Below are 16,223 nucleotides of genomic sequence, written 5' to 3'. Positions count from 1 at the left end.
AGCGAGGAAGTTACAACTTCCTCTTTTAAGGTCTTAGGTGTGACTCGACCCAGGGCTGAGCCTGGATCTACCACTCGCGAATCGGACGCTCTACCAACTGTGCTGTTGGGGCCGGTCATGTGTCTTAGAAATTGAAAAACAAGTCCCATGGCTTATGGCACAAATATTTTTGATTGCTGTTTGACACCAACTGAAGTTCTGTGTATGCATGGACTCTGAATTGAAACCCTTGGCTTGTCTCATGCAGGCAAATCCAATGCTATGAGTAACAAGCTCAGGCTTTGATGTGGGCCCGTATTCTATCAGGCCAAGCTAAGCACTGCTTGGAGCATTGGGGATCACGCTGTTTCAAAGCACGGTATAAATGCTTCATTTGTCACATGGTTACTCAGTGCCAGGCAATGGTAATACATTCGTGTGCTGTCAATTATTCTCGTATGCCAATACATCGGTTGCTGACACCATATATTAACGCACCTGTTGACAAATTTATCCCCTCGCAAAAGACTCATCAATTCAGCACCACCGAAGAATGACATGTAGGCAAAGGGCTTCAGTAATGTGACTGTTTTCACAACCAAATAAAGGGAGACAACCAACGTCATCGGACACATGACCTTGATTGTACGACTAATACATCTGGCCCCATCTGACTGCTGCCGTCCAATAAAAACCCGAGTATTTTGTCTGATGTGGTGTAATACTGATGATTCATCCTGAGTAACTGTTCATTGTACATCGCTCAGCCACAGACTCCAAAACAAAAGAAAACCAAATAAAATTTTGGGGCATTTTATTCAGGGCTCAACTCCAGCATACAACTGTCATGTATGGATTTATTTATTTATTATCATGTGTAACAATTCACCCACCAACATCTGTCGTACATACATGTACTTTTTTTCACTTTAACTTTTGATTTCAAAATAATTTACTGTAAATTTAATACTTCCAATGATCTCCTAAAGGATAAATTCAATACAACAATTCAGCATTAGAAACAAGGACTGACAAATGCTGTGTTCATGGAAATTTTTCTCAGAGTCCAATATGCAAATGGCACAGAGGATAATGCTTTTGTAAGGAACTAAAAGACAAAAAAAATATAAAAAAAAAGGTTTGCACCAAAATCAAAATTTCAACAGTAAATCACACAATGAAAAAATAAATGCTAATCTTAACAAGGATTAATATGAAATGCGATTCATTTAAATGCATTAAATTAGAAGAGAAAAAAAGAAATTAGTCTGACTTAGTCATGGCTTCAGTTCTAACAGGATAATTAATATGTGTTAGTTCCTAAGATTAGAACATTATTTGGATCAGCACATATACATTCGTATTGAAGACATTCCACTCTTGATCTATTTGTTTATTTATTTGATTGGTGTTTTTACGCCGTACTCAAGAATATTTCACTTATACGACGGATTGGTGTTTTACGCCGTTACTCAAGAATATTTCACTTATACGACGGCGGCCAGCATTATGGTGGGTGGAAACCAGGCAGAGCCTGGGGGAAACCCACGACCATCCGCAGGTGGCTGACAGACCTTCCCACTTACGGCCGGAGAGGAAGCAGCATGAGCTGGACTTGAACTCACAGCGACCGCATTGGTGAGAGACTCCTGAGTCCACCCTTGATCTAAATAATGCCTGATAAAAGATCACATTAGATCACAACATTGCCAACAGCATAAACTGTACATCATGAACTACACTTTCATGATCTTGCCGGTAGTTTAAGAAGCATGTCCGTGGTAAAAAGGTCATAAGCCGTGATCGTCAGATAGGTTAAATACATGAATATAAATGAGATTTGTGGAATTTAACCCAGAGGGCTTGTTGCTACATTTACATATACAGTTAAGGGCACGTTTTATTGGAATTTTATAGAAATAATTCTCACAGAGGCAGCCAGTCTGGATTGGACACGTGTAAACCTAGGTTGGATTTTGAAGCAAACACTATCCTCAGCACACCAATATGTTTTCAGAATTTTAAAATGGCATGCCAAGTTCATCTTAATTGATGGGCTTTACACTGAATCGGGTAAAGGTTCACACAGTTCTACATACTGGAAAACAATTTTGCTTCTTCTTTTGTAGCCTCAGGGTAAAAAAAAAAAAAAACAAAGCCCCACACTGGCGAATGTACATAAAACAGATCAATCTGCCTAGTGAGATAGCTTGCATTGATTGCAGATTTCCAGTATTTTCAGCATATATATTCTTGATTAATTTACATATATTTACAATGCAACCACTAAAATCTCCCATGTACTTGTTTATTTTACACCTTATGATATACAGTATGCACAACCCTCTTCTATAATAGTGGGACAAGCCCAGATCTTCTTCCTTTCTACATCTGTGAGAGACCTATTCATTACATAAAGGGGTGAAAGGCTATCACTCAGGTTAAAATTTCATTACGATTTCCACTTCAGTCTGGTCGTGTCTAATTGGCTAAAAGAATGGTACTTCCTTAAAACAGAAAAACCACCCATAAAATATCTACTCGAATAATGACAACATTTTCTCCTATAAAAACATAACTTTATCTTTGGATTTCGCCTCGGCGAATGCTGCGGTAATGGTGGCAAAAAACTACACTTGGCTTCTGGGAGGCGTCAACGGCAACGTGTATACCTTGGTTTCTATAGTAATCGACCAATGGTTTCGTCTGCTTGTGGTAGGCGTCCAATCGCTTCCTGAGAGCATCTACATTGTCGTCTGAACGATGAATTAGTGCTTCTCCAGTTATCTGCAAAGAAGTGAGCATGGATGAAGACTTCGCTGAAGTCACCTGATCTTGCATGTATTTATTTGGTTGTGTTTTAATGACATATTCAAGTATAAGTTTAAGTTTATTATATTTATTTTATAATTTTATAAATATAAATGTATAAGTTTATTTATTTATTTGATTGGTGTTTTACGCCGTACTCATGAATATTTCACTTATACGATGGCGGCCAGCATTATGGTGGGAGGAAACCGGGCAGAGCCCAGGGAAAACCCATGACTATCCGCAGATTGCTGGCAGACCTTCCCACGTACGGCCGGAGAAGCCAGCATGTAAAATTATATGAAGTTTTAGCTTGGAATTGTAAAAAAAATGACCTAATGACCTCAGGGTTGGATCCAGGCCTTATTTGATTGTTTAGAAATTCTGACCAAAAATAGCCGGGGGTCTGGGGGCCTGCGACTCTCAGCTGCTGTATTTTCTTGATGTTCTAAAATGCATTTAGCCCGTTTTAATCTGTTTCTGTGCACATATTATGAAAGGAATATATTACTGACATTCATACCATATTTATTTCTATGATTGGTGTTTTACGCTGTACTCAATAATATTTCACTTATACGATGGCGGCCAGCATTATGGTCGGTGGAAACCGGACAGAGCCCAGGGGACCATTCACACCATATAGCAAGGATGTTGTTATGATCTGACTGATTACTTGGGAGTTTTCCTTCGCAATAATTACTTGAAACCATGGAAACCCATACACCACAAAATGGTTAATGGGTGTCTTGCCTTAAATTTAATAAAACAAATTTTAAAGGCTTTGGAGGTGAATTGCTTGAGCCTTTATAGTGCATTGTTTGCAAATAAATCCCAGATCATGATAAACATTATCAGCCAATGATTTGTGTTGTTTTTTTTTTTGTTAATCCTAGGTCCCATACACCTTAAATAAACATTGCTTAAAGATCAGAGGCTATGCTTGCTTCCATGTTGGTAAGTCAGTGGTAAACACAGGCACAAATTCATACCAAGTTTGTTTGAAGCTAATATACTGAGCCTTTTGAATTGTCTCTCTGTACTGACAATCCAGCAATACTGTTGTGTTTTCATACTACATAAAGGCCGTTAACACTCATATTACTTAAAAATCGCTAGCTCAAATCAACAAACCACTGCAAGGGAGGTAACTCTTCACCATCTTTTGGGATTTTGTAACCGTAAAGTTCATGCAGTTTAATGCAATACCTCACACATGGTCGTTACAAATGAGATTACAAACGTCAGCTGACTTCAAGGCAAACACAAGGCAGCAATTTTTGGTAGAAAAGCTAATATTCGGATAGAATTCACTTGGTTCTTATTGCTGATTCCGTATGATGTAAAACACCAGTGCTTAATAGACGCACATGCGCACCAGACATGTTGCCAAGCAATACACCGAACTGGTCGCACTGCGCGTGTGTACACAAATATGACTTTCACGTTAACATGGCTGCCACTCGAAACACAAAGAATGTTTTGCTTCTCTGATGATCCTGCTGTTGACGGCCTCAGTAGTAAAAGACTCTGGGTATTGTTGAATGAATGAATGGTTATGGTTTAACGCCACTTATTATCGCCAGGGCAATATTTCAGCCATATCGTGGCGAGAGCAAGGTGAAAACACGAGGCAGTTGAGGTTTCTGATATGGAGGTGAGAACATCAAAAATGTAACAAATGTTTGGACATGTTTAAAACCAGATTAGAATAACCAAAAACAGTTAAGACTCAAAAACCCTCATATTTTAAAAATAATATATCAAGAAATGTATATATAACTTCATCGATAAATATTTATATATTAATAAATTATATCTTATGATAAAGGCCAATCTTGAAGTACAGAGTTACTAAAAATGACTTGATTTTTCCACAAAATCGTTTGACCATTTTTCTATTTTGGGACCATCTGATTTTCTAGAAGAGTGCATCTGACAGACACCATTACCCTGTATTCAACCCTGGACCTTCACGGTATAAACACTAAAATGCTCATCTTCATATGTTTGTTTTAATGAAGTTAACATTCAAATGACTAATGGCGATATACCATTTTTGCACGAAGAAATTTCTGTGCGTCCACTTTTTTTCTGATTTTGAGGCACCATTTTTGGTTTGTAGAACTTTTCCTCTGACTGAGGTGATGATCGCTGTAGTGTTAGACATAAAGCTATACGTGACAGTGTGAAGCATCTATGATACATGCACACCATGCAGGTGGTAAATGATTTGTTTATTCGAATATCTCACATATAAGACGGCGTTCAGCATTGTGATGGGAGGAAACCAGGCAGACCCAGTAGGAAACACCATTCACAGGTTGCTGACAGACCTTCCCATACACAGCCGGAGCGGAAGCCAGCATAAGGTGGACGATCTCAGCGACCGCATTGGTGGGAGGCTCCTAGGTCAATGTGCCATGCTGGTACGCTAAACACAGAGGCCTAGCTTGTAACTGAAGGTAATAACATATTACTGCTGACTTACATCATCCATGCCTTCAACTTTAGGAGGGTTGAATTCAATGTGGTATGAGCGACCGCTAGGAACGTGGATTCTCCGTCCCGTGATACGATTGGTCAGCAGTGAATCGTCAAGGGCAAACTCTATGACAGCATCCAGCGGGGTTTTACGCCTCTCTAACAAGTTATCCAGCTGATGAGAAAAATCACAATGATGAATGGTACGGCAAATTACTGTGGGAAAGTTACCAAACCTTTCAGTACCTTATACATACACATATAATTATAGAATGTATACCATAAATAGTGAAAGTGAGCTGATCTACATGACCTAACATTTCCTCCATGATAAGTTCATTTTTCCAGCTTCTGGGAGTTCTGTTGGTTTTAGACGTGTTTAGATGGTCGGGTGACTTTTAGCACCAGAAGTAGTATCTCATGATATTTATTTATTTATTTGATTGGTGTTCTACACCGTACCCAAGAATATTTCACTCATACAACGGCAGCCAACATTATGGTGGGAGGAAACCAGGCAGAGCCCGGGGGAAACCCACAACCATCTGCAGGTTGCTGGCAGACCTTCCCACATATGGCCGAAGATGAAGACAGTATGAGATGGACTTGAACATATTTATTTGATTTGTGTTCAACTTTGTACTCACATATATGGCAGTGGCCAGTATTATGGTGGGAAGACACCGAGCAGAACTTGTTGAAACCCACAACCATCTGCAGGTTGCTGGAAGACCTTTCCAACTATGGCCGGAGAGGAAGCCACCTGGACTTGAACTCACGGCGACCGCATTGAGCAACAGGAAAAGGATAACTGCCTGCACCGAATAGGGCTTTGACAGGGGGCCTATTGTATGGTACTGGACAAAACTACCACATAAAAATATTGCAACTTTTGAAGTAAAGTAAAAAAAAGTGTATAGTCTGTCATTTATGTAGTTCAACTTAAAAATTGTTTACAGGTTTGTGCAAGGTGTTTATTTAAACTTATTCTGAGGGCATGCTCCTCTGTAGACTGATAAAATTATACGTTTTGTCAAGCCCTGAAGTTGACCAACCCATTTGATGTAATTTTGTCTGCAAAATCAAACTAAGAAAGTCCTAAAATGTCATGGAAACTTGCTTTTTAATATGTGAAAAGGTTGAGGAACTAAAGTAGTCATGCTAAAGTGATTACATGTAGTTGTTAAAATTAGGAGGCTGTACCTGCCGAAAGGTTGAGCACCTGATTCTGTGTTGAGGGGTCACTTGTTGAGGGTCACTTAGCTTTATCAGAAAAAAATCGGGGAGAGCAGGAGGGAAAATTTAATTTGTTTTTTTTTTTTTTTTTTTGATTTTGGCTAATGAAAGAGACAGGGAGTTCAAAGAAACAGAGAGAGAAATATAGAAGAAGAAAATCTATCAAAATGCCAACAAAGAGTAGGGCCAGTAGGGTTACCCTCAACAAACATGTTTTTCATGATGGCCTTAACTCTTAACAAGCTCTTGTTGGGGGCAGGACTCCCCACAAGTTTGTGTGCTGACACAAATTTCCCTGGGGGAAACACAGGCTGAGTTTGTCTTTATTAGCAGGGATAATGACCTCTCCTTGTTAAGAAGACTTTTACCTGTCTTGTTTGAGAGGAAGCCAGCATGGGCTGGACTTGAGCTCACAAGTCCGTATTATTGAGAGGCCCCTTGGTCATTATGCCACGCTGGTGTGCTAGCCCTCTCGGTCACGGAGTCCCCTCTCACGTTATTTATTTGCCTCCAAAAATGCTGTTTATGTGGTTGAATTTTTAGGTCTTCATCCACATCCACAGGGCTAGGGTGTGGGGGTGGGGAGATATACCCAGCCTAAGATCCCTGTCCCGGAGGTTAATGCTTACTTCCTCAGCCTGAGTGACAGTGCATGGGAATCTATTGGGGAGGAACCTCTCTAATCTACACTCAGGTTTGGTCAGGGGTAGTGTGTGGGTGTGGGGAGATATACCCAGACCAAGATCCCTGTCCCTGAGGTTAATGCTTACTTCCTCAGCTGGAGTGACAGTGTGTGGGAATCTATTGGGGAGGAACCTCTCTAATCTACACTCAAGGTTTGGTCAGGGGTAGTGTGTGGGTGTGGGGAGTTATACCCAGCCTAAGATCCCTGTCCCTGACATTAATGCTTACTTCCTCAGCTGGAGTGACAGTGCGTAGGAATCTATTGGGGAGGAACCTCTCTAATCTACACTCAAGGTTTGGTCAGGGGTAGTGTGTGGGTGTGGGGAGTTATACCCAGACTAAGATCCCTGTCTCTGAGGTTAATGCTTACTTCCTCAGCCTGAGCGACTGTGCGAGGGAATCCATCCAGCAGGAACCCGTTTCTACATTCTAGTATGTTTAGGGCTAAGGGTATGGGAGTGGGGAGGGTTACCCAGATCCTTATCTCTGGGGATTAATACTTACCGCCTCAGCCTGAGCGACTGTGCGAGGGAATCCATCCAGCAGGAACCCGTTTCTACATTCTAGTATGTTTAGGGCTAAGGGTATGGGAGTGGGGAGGGTTACCCAGATCCTTATCTCTGGGGATTAATATATACCGCCTCAGTCTGAGCGACTGTGTGTGGGAATCCGTCCAGCAGGAACCCGTTTCTACATTCTAGTATGTTTAGGGCTAAGGGTATGGGAGTGTGGAGGGTTACCCAGATCCTTATCTCTGGGGATTAATATATACCGCCTCAGTCTGAGCGACTGTGTGTGGGAATCCATCCAGCAGGAACCCGTTTCTACATTCTAGTATGTTTAGGGCTAAGGGTATGGGAGTGTGGAGGGTTACCCAGATCCTTATCTCTGGGGATTAATATATACCGCCTCAGCCTGAGCGACTGTGCGTGGGAATCCGTCCAGCAGGAACCCGTTTCTACATTCTAGTATGTTTAGGGCTAAGGGTATGGGAGTGTGGAGGGTTACCCAGATCCTTATCTCTGGGGATTAATATATACCGCCTCAGCCTGAGTGACTGTGCATGGGAATCCGTCCAGCGGGAACCCGTTTCTACATTCTAGTATGTTTAGGGCTAAGGGTATGGGAGTGTGGAGGGTTACCCAGATCCTTATCTCTGGGGATTAATATATACCGCCTCAGTCTGAGCGACTGTGTGTGGGAATCCGTCCAGCAGGAACCCGTTTCTACATTCTAGTATGTTTAGGGCTAAGGGTATGGGAGTGTGGAGGGCTACCCAGATCCTTATCTCTGGGGACTAATATATACCGCCTCAGCCTGAGTGGCTGTGCGTGGGGAATCCGTCCAGCGGGAACCCGTTTCTACATTCTAGTATGTTTAGGGCTAAGGGTATGGGAGTGGGGAGGGTTACCCAGATCCTTATCTCTGGGGATTGATACTTGCCGCCTCAGCCTGAGCGACAGTGCGTGGGAATCCAACCAGCAGGAACCCATTTCTACATTCTAGTATGTTTAGGGCTAAGGGTATGGGAGTGTGGAGGGTTACCCAGATCCTTAGCTCTGGGCATTAATACTTGCCGCCTCAGCCTGAGTGACTGTGCATGGGAATCGATCCAGCAGGAACCCATTTCTACATTCTAGTATGTGTAGGGCTAAGGGTATGGGAGTGTGGAGGGTTACCCAGATCCTTATCTCTGGGGATTAACACTTACCGCCTCAGCCTGAGCGACTGTGCGTGGGAATCCGTCCAGCAGGAACCCGTTTCTACAAGCTGGTTTGTTTAAGTTCTGGTCAATCATTTCCACCACCATGGAATCGCTGACCAGTTTGCCTTCGTCCATCGTACTCTTGATTTTCTTCCCTAACTTGGAGCCTGACGCCACTACGGCCCTCAGCATGTCACCTGTGAAATAAAGAATCCCCCAATTCTTAGATTAGCTTAATTATGCGGCTAAAGCCGCTGAGTAAACCGTATCCAATGAGATGCCAGTCACGTTGGATTGTACGCGTAGGTTAGACTCACAATCTCGCTACATGCATGTGCACTTGTACTATGACTGTGGCTTAACACAGAGGTCTGCATGTATGCCTAGGAAAGTTTGTTACTTTACTGTGGGCACAATTTTTCCTCTTCTGAAAAACTTAAACTTGAATTTTTCACTTACATGCATGTATATTTATAGGACTGTGTTCAAGATTGTGGATTGAGGAAACCGTAGTGCCTGGAGGAAACCTTATTGCCTGGAATAAACCACCAACCTTCATCAAGCAGACCTGACTAATAGTGCCCCATCTGACAAACTAGAAGTCGATGGCTTTACATGTATTCCTATGTATGGTATCTAATCGGATGTACATTGTAACTGGATGACCTTGGTTCAATCCTCAGATAAGTCTGACTTTTAAAAAAATCTTGACTATAAACTGACTGAATCAAAAAAGAGGCCAAGCACAGTGTACATACCATACTTGTCACTTGTATCAGTCTGGTTTCAATAAATTTACACAAATTATCTGCATTATGTGAGGAGCCATTTTGATATGGCCAAAAAAATGTTGAGCACGCCTAAGCTTGTACATCCGGCCGTATGTGGGAAGGTCTGCCACCAACGTGGGAAGGTCTGCCACCAACGTGGGAAGGTCTGCCACCAACGTGGGAAGGTCTGCCACTAACCTGCGGATGGTTGTGGGTTTCTCCCGGGCTCTGCCCAGTTTCCTCCCACCATAATGCTGGCCGCCGTCGTATAAGTGAAATATTCTTGAGTACAGCATAAAACACCAGTCAAATAAACAGATAAAATAAGCTGGTACAAGTAAACATCCACACAACAAATGTTTTACATGTATGTCCTTGTTATGCCAAAACCGGCTCAGGGAATAGAGCTTGTATTAGCATACTGTACACAATGTTTAAGAGGCTGAGAGCAACCGCAAGAGTACAGGTAAGTGGAAAACATCTGTGTAAACAGTGTCAAGATACTGTACATCCATTTTACACATGTACATGTGTGTGTATTACAATGTTTATGTCCTTATACAGGACTCTAGCCTTGTTTCAGTTTTTAAAAAAGTCAGAGATGTTTGTCCACCTGTATGTATGTAAATATTTAGCACCATATGTGCTGACATACCTATTTTGTCATAAATCAGTCACATGAGCATGAGTTCCCTTTCTGGTGTGTTAATTATGTACATAGAGGGGTTGTGTGACCTACTTTTGGTAGTCATATTGGAGTACTATGGCTATACCAGTCCATGTTAACAGACCTCCAACATGGCTACCTGGCTATTGTTCTGCCAAGGTGATGATGTCACGGGAAACCCCTAAAGGGGAACCCACTAAAGCCATCATTATTATGCTGACAGTTGGTACTGCATTCACAGTAATGAGTATATTCTCAAATGATATCAAAGAAAAAATGTAATGTAAGCAGCACAATAGTTTAATTTGATATAAACGGATAAAAATATAAAAAAATAAAATATATTTCTGTAGCAAAAACAACATGTATAGCTGAGCCTTTGCGATACTTATTTCCTAATACACGCTTTAAGCCACTTAATTTCTTGAACACTAAGTTTCCTGATTTTTTATTCATTGTTTTTCTTTTCTATTACATCGAATTTTTTTTTTCTTTTTCCTGTTGAAAAAAAAAAGGAATTTCAGCTAACTGTTGTACCGGACATACATGTAGATGACAAATCTTTTTTACCCAACTGGAAAGTTTCCCCATGTTGGAATTCTGACAGTCATGACACACATCACCCTCACCCTAACAAACAATGCTTTACTGTTGGGGATTTTGTGTCATTTTCACCTGTATATATAAAGGATGGCTAGTCATCCAACATTAGTTTCTAAACAACTGTGTGCACACGGTGTAAAGAAAAAGTATTTATAAACTTATTTTATACTACTTTTTTTTTTACTGGTAAATTATTCAATATTTAAAAAAATCTTACCTGTTGACAGATGGCAGACACAGTATTTTTCTGCCAGCATTGGTGCCTGTAAAAAAATTAACAAATTTTTTTTGAACGTGCACATTTAAAGAAAATCAATTAATTCAAACATAGTAATGTAATCTATCATTCAATCCATCATCATGACAAAAAACACACAACATATACTTACAGCTGAAACATGAGTACATTGTATAATAAAACAAAACAAGACCCATACATTGTCTACTCTGAAAAACTCAAGATGAACAATTCAGAACTTGTACAGTCATGTCAGAAAAAAATGTATATCTCCTGTACTGTACGTGTATTTTTTACATCAGATAATTTATATATATATATATATATATATATATATATATATATATATATTTAAGCTTTTTTGCTTTTTTGTTTAAGTTTAAGCTTTTTTGTTTTTCTCATGGAATGCTCAAGATTTCTACAAGTGTAAACATTACCATATCTCATTCTCATCGCATCACACATGTAGATAAATATGGACAGTGAATTTTTGCGTCTACACGTACATGTATTTCAAAAACAAAGTCGACAGCTGCACAAGCTGTGTTTTTACTGACAACACAGCCTTGGGCCCCGTAACATCACAATTGTACAATTACACGTACATTCCATTTGGTTGGCTACCTTTTCTGTTTTAGTCCTAACCAATTCTAAATGAAAGCCCTTGATATCCCATGTCATTTAAATACACTGTTAGTTTATAGGGTTAACATGCAGCTTGTGAACCTCTTGTCTAGATTAATCCCTGCTTTCACCTTACACAGTAATCTGCCCCAGGCTACACCCTCCTAACACAGTCACAGACCCCCTCATCCCCCATCCTTTTTTACTACATGTACGTGACTCGCCACACTCCCGGTTAGCCCACCTGCTCACATATCCCTACACCCACACCTAATAGGAGGCTGTAACAGTAAATGTCAGGCCACACTTTCTTGTGTACCCTGGAACTGTCTACTCATCAGTTCACGCAGTCTTAGTTATTACTGTCTTTACGATATAACCATGCAAATGAAGCCTTGTACATGCATTTATTTATTTGACAGTTTTGACACTATTTCAATAATGCTATACTTTTCCATTTCCACAATGACTTCATTTTAAAAAGGTGAAAGCACTGAAGTGCCCTGAGTTACAACTTTGCATTTATTTATGTGTTTTTTGTGTGTGCGTGTGTTTTGCGCAGTTACCACTTTCCCATGAATGACATACCGCCAAGCTTACCATACTAGTGGAGTACAAAGTTAAATGGTCTTCAACTAACATCAGATAGCATAAGTAACGGTGACCATAGGTAATGTTGGTTACTAATTCATAATTTTGGGGGCCTCTGTGGCTCAGTTGGTTAGCGTGCATGCTCAGCGTAATGACCCATGAGCTCAAAAATGTTGAGCACATCTAAGCTTGTACATCCGGCCGTACGTGGGAAGGTCTGCCACCAACCTGCGGATGGTTGTGGGTTTCCCCGGGGCTCTGCCCAGTTTCCTCCCACCAATGCGGTCACTGTGAGTTCAAGTCCAGCTCATGCTCGCTTCCTCTCCGCACATGTGTGGGAAGGTCTGCCAGCAACCTGTGGATGGTGGTGGGTTCCATCAATCAAACCTCAATCAAATAAATAAATAATTCATAACTTATCCACTGTGTAAGCAAGTATCAGAGTAAGATGAATGATAACTCAAGCTGCACACAAGCTGCAGGTCTATCATTCCAGTATTTCTAGCAGTGTGGAACATCCAGTTGTCACATCACGTATGTGCAGAACTGCTTCTGAGGTGTACATATAAACTAACGGCCATAAGAAACTTGACAAAGGGTTCAAATGAATTTATTTTGCCAAAGCAAAAAACAGTATGACTGAAGTTTAATATATTGAAAAGACAAATGACTTTAGATACTGAAAGTCTTGAGTGAGAACGGACAAAGCAGCCCTCAAATCATTTTATAAGTGAACAGAGCAGAGGTAGAAAAATAGCCATTCCATCTTGGTTAACAATGGGCAGAGCATACAAAAGGTTGATTATTTTTAAAACCAGTCAATATCAAAACCAATCAATATTGCGTGTGGCCACCCCTTGCTTCAATGCATGCAAAAACTCTCCGTCACATAGAAAAAGTCAATCGTCTGATGAGATGACGTGGGAATCGTTGCTATTCATGTTGGAGAGCGAACGCCAGTTCTTGTTGGTTGGCTGCAAGGTGTGGCTGTTGTCTTACTTGATGTCTTACATCCTAAAGGTGTTCTATGGGGGACATATCTGGGGAATGTGCAGGCCACGGCAAGACACTGACATCGTTGGCGTCCAGAAAGTTCTGCACAATTCGATCTGTATGGGTCTGGCATTGCCATCCTGGTACAGGACACCAAGTGGCTGCTGTTGAAGGAATGGCAGGACAACAGGACGTAGAATTTCATCCATGTAACGTTGAGCTGTCAGGTTCTCGTAGATGATGACCAGTGGTGTCTATCCTCTCCACACATCCCACCCCACACCATCGTGCTGCCGCCACCAAACGGTACCACTTCCTGGACGCATGATGCAGCCGTTTGTTCACCTCTTTGATGGTAAACTCGTCATCCGTGAAAACAACACATTGCCAATCACGTCCCTGCCCACGGCATACAATTCGAGCCCATCTCCACCTCTGGCGATGATGTTCAGCTGTCAACAATTTCCCACTGAATGGTCGATAGGCCCTAATTCCATGAGCCATGAGTCTCCTGGACACGATCTCCCGATTAACCCGGTGACCTAAAGCACTGATTGGCGATGACGTCACTGTCATGATGTGGTTCCTCAGGTCTAAGGTGCACAGGTACTCGCCTTCTCTGGGGGTAGTTACCCTAGGTTTGCCTGTTCTTGGCCTGTCCGATGTTTGCCCTGTCTGTCTGTAACGTAGCATCAAGTTTGACACAGTTACACAAGAGCAGCTGAATGTCCTTGCGATGTAGGCATGGGTGGCTCTCATGGATACCATATACAGGGCCCTCTCATGATGTTCTGGAGTCAATCAGGGCATTACTTTGGTGGCAAGTCCAGCACATTTGTAACATTTTTATACACTTATTACATGTGCAGTTGCAGCCATCCATGGGTCACGTGATTTTTTAACTTTCTTCATTGTCACAAACAAATTCGTGCGGGCGTATACAATGCTTGTCGCACACGGTAATATGCTTCGTGCAATGTTTTCCTACAATACTTTGGTATCAATTTGCTGAAAAGGCTGGTTAAATTTAACTCAGAGTTGTAAATTTTCTTTTCTGCCATCAGTTTTGTTGTGAACTTGGTTAGTTTTTTTTTTTTTCCACTGAATATTCAAGCACTGATGACCTGCTGTAAAACTGTAGAGCCTACACGGTTATAAAGGCCGATTTTGAGGGAGGTCATCTATTTATTTATTTATTTGATTGGTGTTTTACGCTGTACTCAAGAGTATTTCAATCATACGACGGCAGCCAGCATTATGGTGGGTGGAAACCCACAACCATCCGCAGGGGTTGCTGGCAGATCTTCCCATGTATGGCCAGAGAGGAAGCCAGCATAAGCTGGACTTGAACTCAGTGACCGCATTGGTGAAAAGCTCCTGGGTCATTATGCTGCGCTAGCACGCTAACCAACTGAGCCATGGAGGCCCCTAGGGGTCATCTACATGTACATTAAATTAACATATACATGTAGTCAATGTGACAATCAATGCAACAGATTCGAAAAGTGTATATTTTATGCCATCCAGAAATACAGGTTATATGAGGAATTGTTTTCTTTTCAGGCCTATGCCTTGGACAGAACTGAGGAAAATCGTCAGTGTGATTGCTCTACTCAGGAACCATGTTGTTTGAGTCAACTGACAACATCTGGCGGGGCAAACAGGGGAAAAAACTCATTAAAACTGGCTTCCAATGAAACAGGCCCAAAATTAAACTGAATCACGACATGTTGCATGTTTGTATTTCTGGATTGTTCGAAATGTGGTCTTTTTGACTCTGTTGCGTTGATAAATGTCCAGGCAGCCATTCCTGTATTATGGTTACCTAAGTGTAGCTGACCCCTCTCAAATCCCCTTTTGATCGATTCTGGTCTTAAGACCAGCCCACATACCTGCAAGTTCCACAAATGTACATGTTCTCTGCTAATTAAAAAAAAAATAAAAAATACACTTCTTTTACAATAAGTCTTTGCTTATTTAAATTGACATCACTAAATCGAAACTTCTGAGCGTATAATGAACTTAAGTAGCTTGTGATTCATAATTTTTTCTTGATGAGGGGTTGGGGGTGGGGAAACAAGCACAAGCATGATGCCTCCATGCATAAAACTGGTTCTGATTTCAATACCCTATGAAACGTGCTATGTTCTGGCCACAATGAATTCTGAGAACAAGCAAATATTCACAGCAGCTGAACACTTGCAAAAAGTTATGTCTTGCGCTTACGCGCTTGTTTAAGTGAGTGACACATATTAAAAGACAGGGCGTTCAGAAGTTGACCGACCGACCGACCGACCGGTCGACCGACACACGGACGCTCAGAGCAATGCACAGCTGCTTGTCAGACTCAAAGCTACACAAAAGGCAGAGTTGATAAATAAAAAATGTCTTCATGTAAATAAAACATAGGAATTCCATTTATAGCTATGACAAAAGGCATTTTTAAACAAAAAAAAAGCTTTCTCAATTCGGCAAAACTCGGCTGCCAAACTGAAAATGATGGAGAGCACATGTGAAGACACGAGCTGTGCTCTAGTTTGACTTTGCCCTGTTCCCTTGCACGTGAAAGCATGCAGAAAAGTTTGTGGCCAGACTCACCTGAGTTCCTTTGCCAGACCCTGGTGGTCCTAACAAAATTGCATTGACTCCATCTGGTTTTGTCTGGGGTTGAGAAGGGACAGCCGGCATGATGTTAAAATGCAAGTAGCTCAAAGGTAAAAACGGGTTAAAATGAAAAAGAAGCCAAACACGTTGCAGTGAAACTAGGTACCTATGGGGCATGCGCAGAACTGAACTCCCCTACCGTTATAGCTTTCCGGTCATTGAGGATTCACTTCC

At 41.4% G+C, this 16,223-nt stretch overlaps 1 protein-coding gene across 1 annotated transcript; it reads right to left on the bottom strand.

Moving 5' to 3' along the window:
* Positions 1 to 1,491: 1,491 nt before the first annotated feature.
* Positions 1,492 to 16,152, bottom strand: LOC135463810 (adenylate kinase 2, mitochondrial-like). The gene is given in 6 exon segments (XM_064741255.1): positions 1,492 to 2,606; positions 2,608 to 2,766; positions 5,282 to 5,449; positions 8,906 to 9,096; positions 11,157 to 11,202; positions 15,984 to 16,152. Coding segments are annotated over 6 exon segments (717 nt in total). The 5' UTR covers positions 16,074 to 16,152; the 3' UTR covers positions 1,492 to 2,543.
* Positions 16,153 to 16,223: the final 71 nt, after the last annotated feature.

This window comes from Liolophura sinensis, chromosome 3 (assembly GCF_032854445.1).
Source record: "Liolophura sinensis isolate JHLJ2023 chromosome 3, CUHK_Ljap_v2, whole genome shotgun sequence".
NCBI classification, from domain to species: domain Eukaryota; kingdom Metazoa; phylum Mollusca; class Polyplacophora; order Chitonida; family Chitonidae; genus Liolophura; species Liolophura sinensis.
The sequence above is the reverse complement of the archived record's forward strand: the minus strand, read 5'-3'. Positions and strand labels throughout refer to the sequence as shown.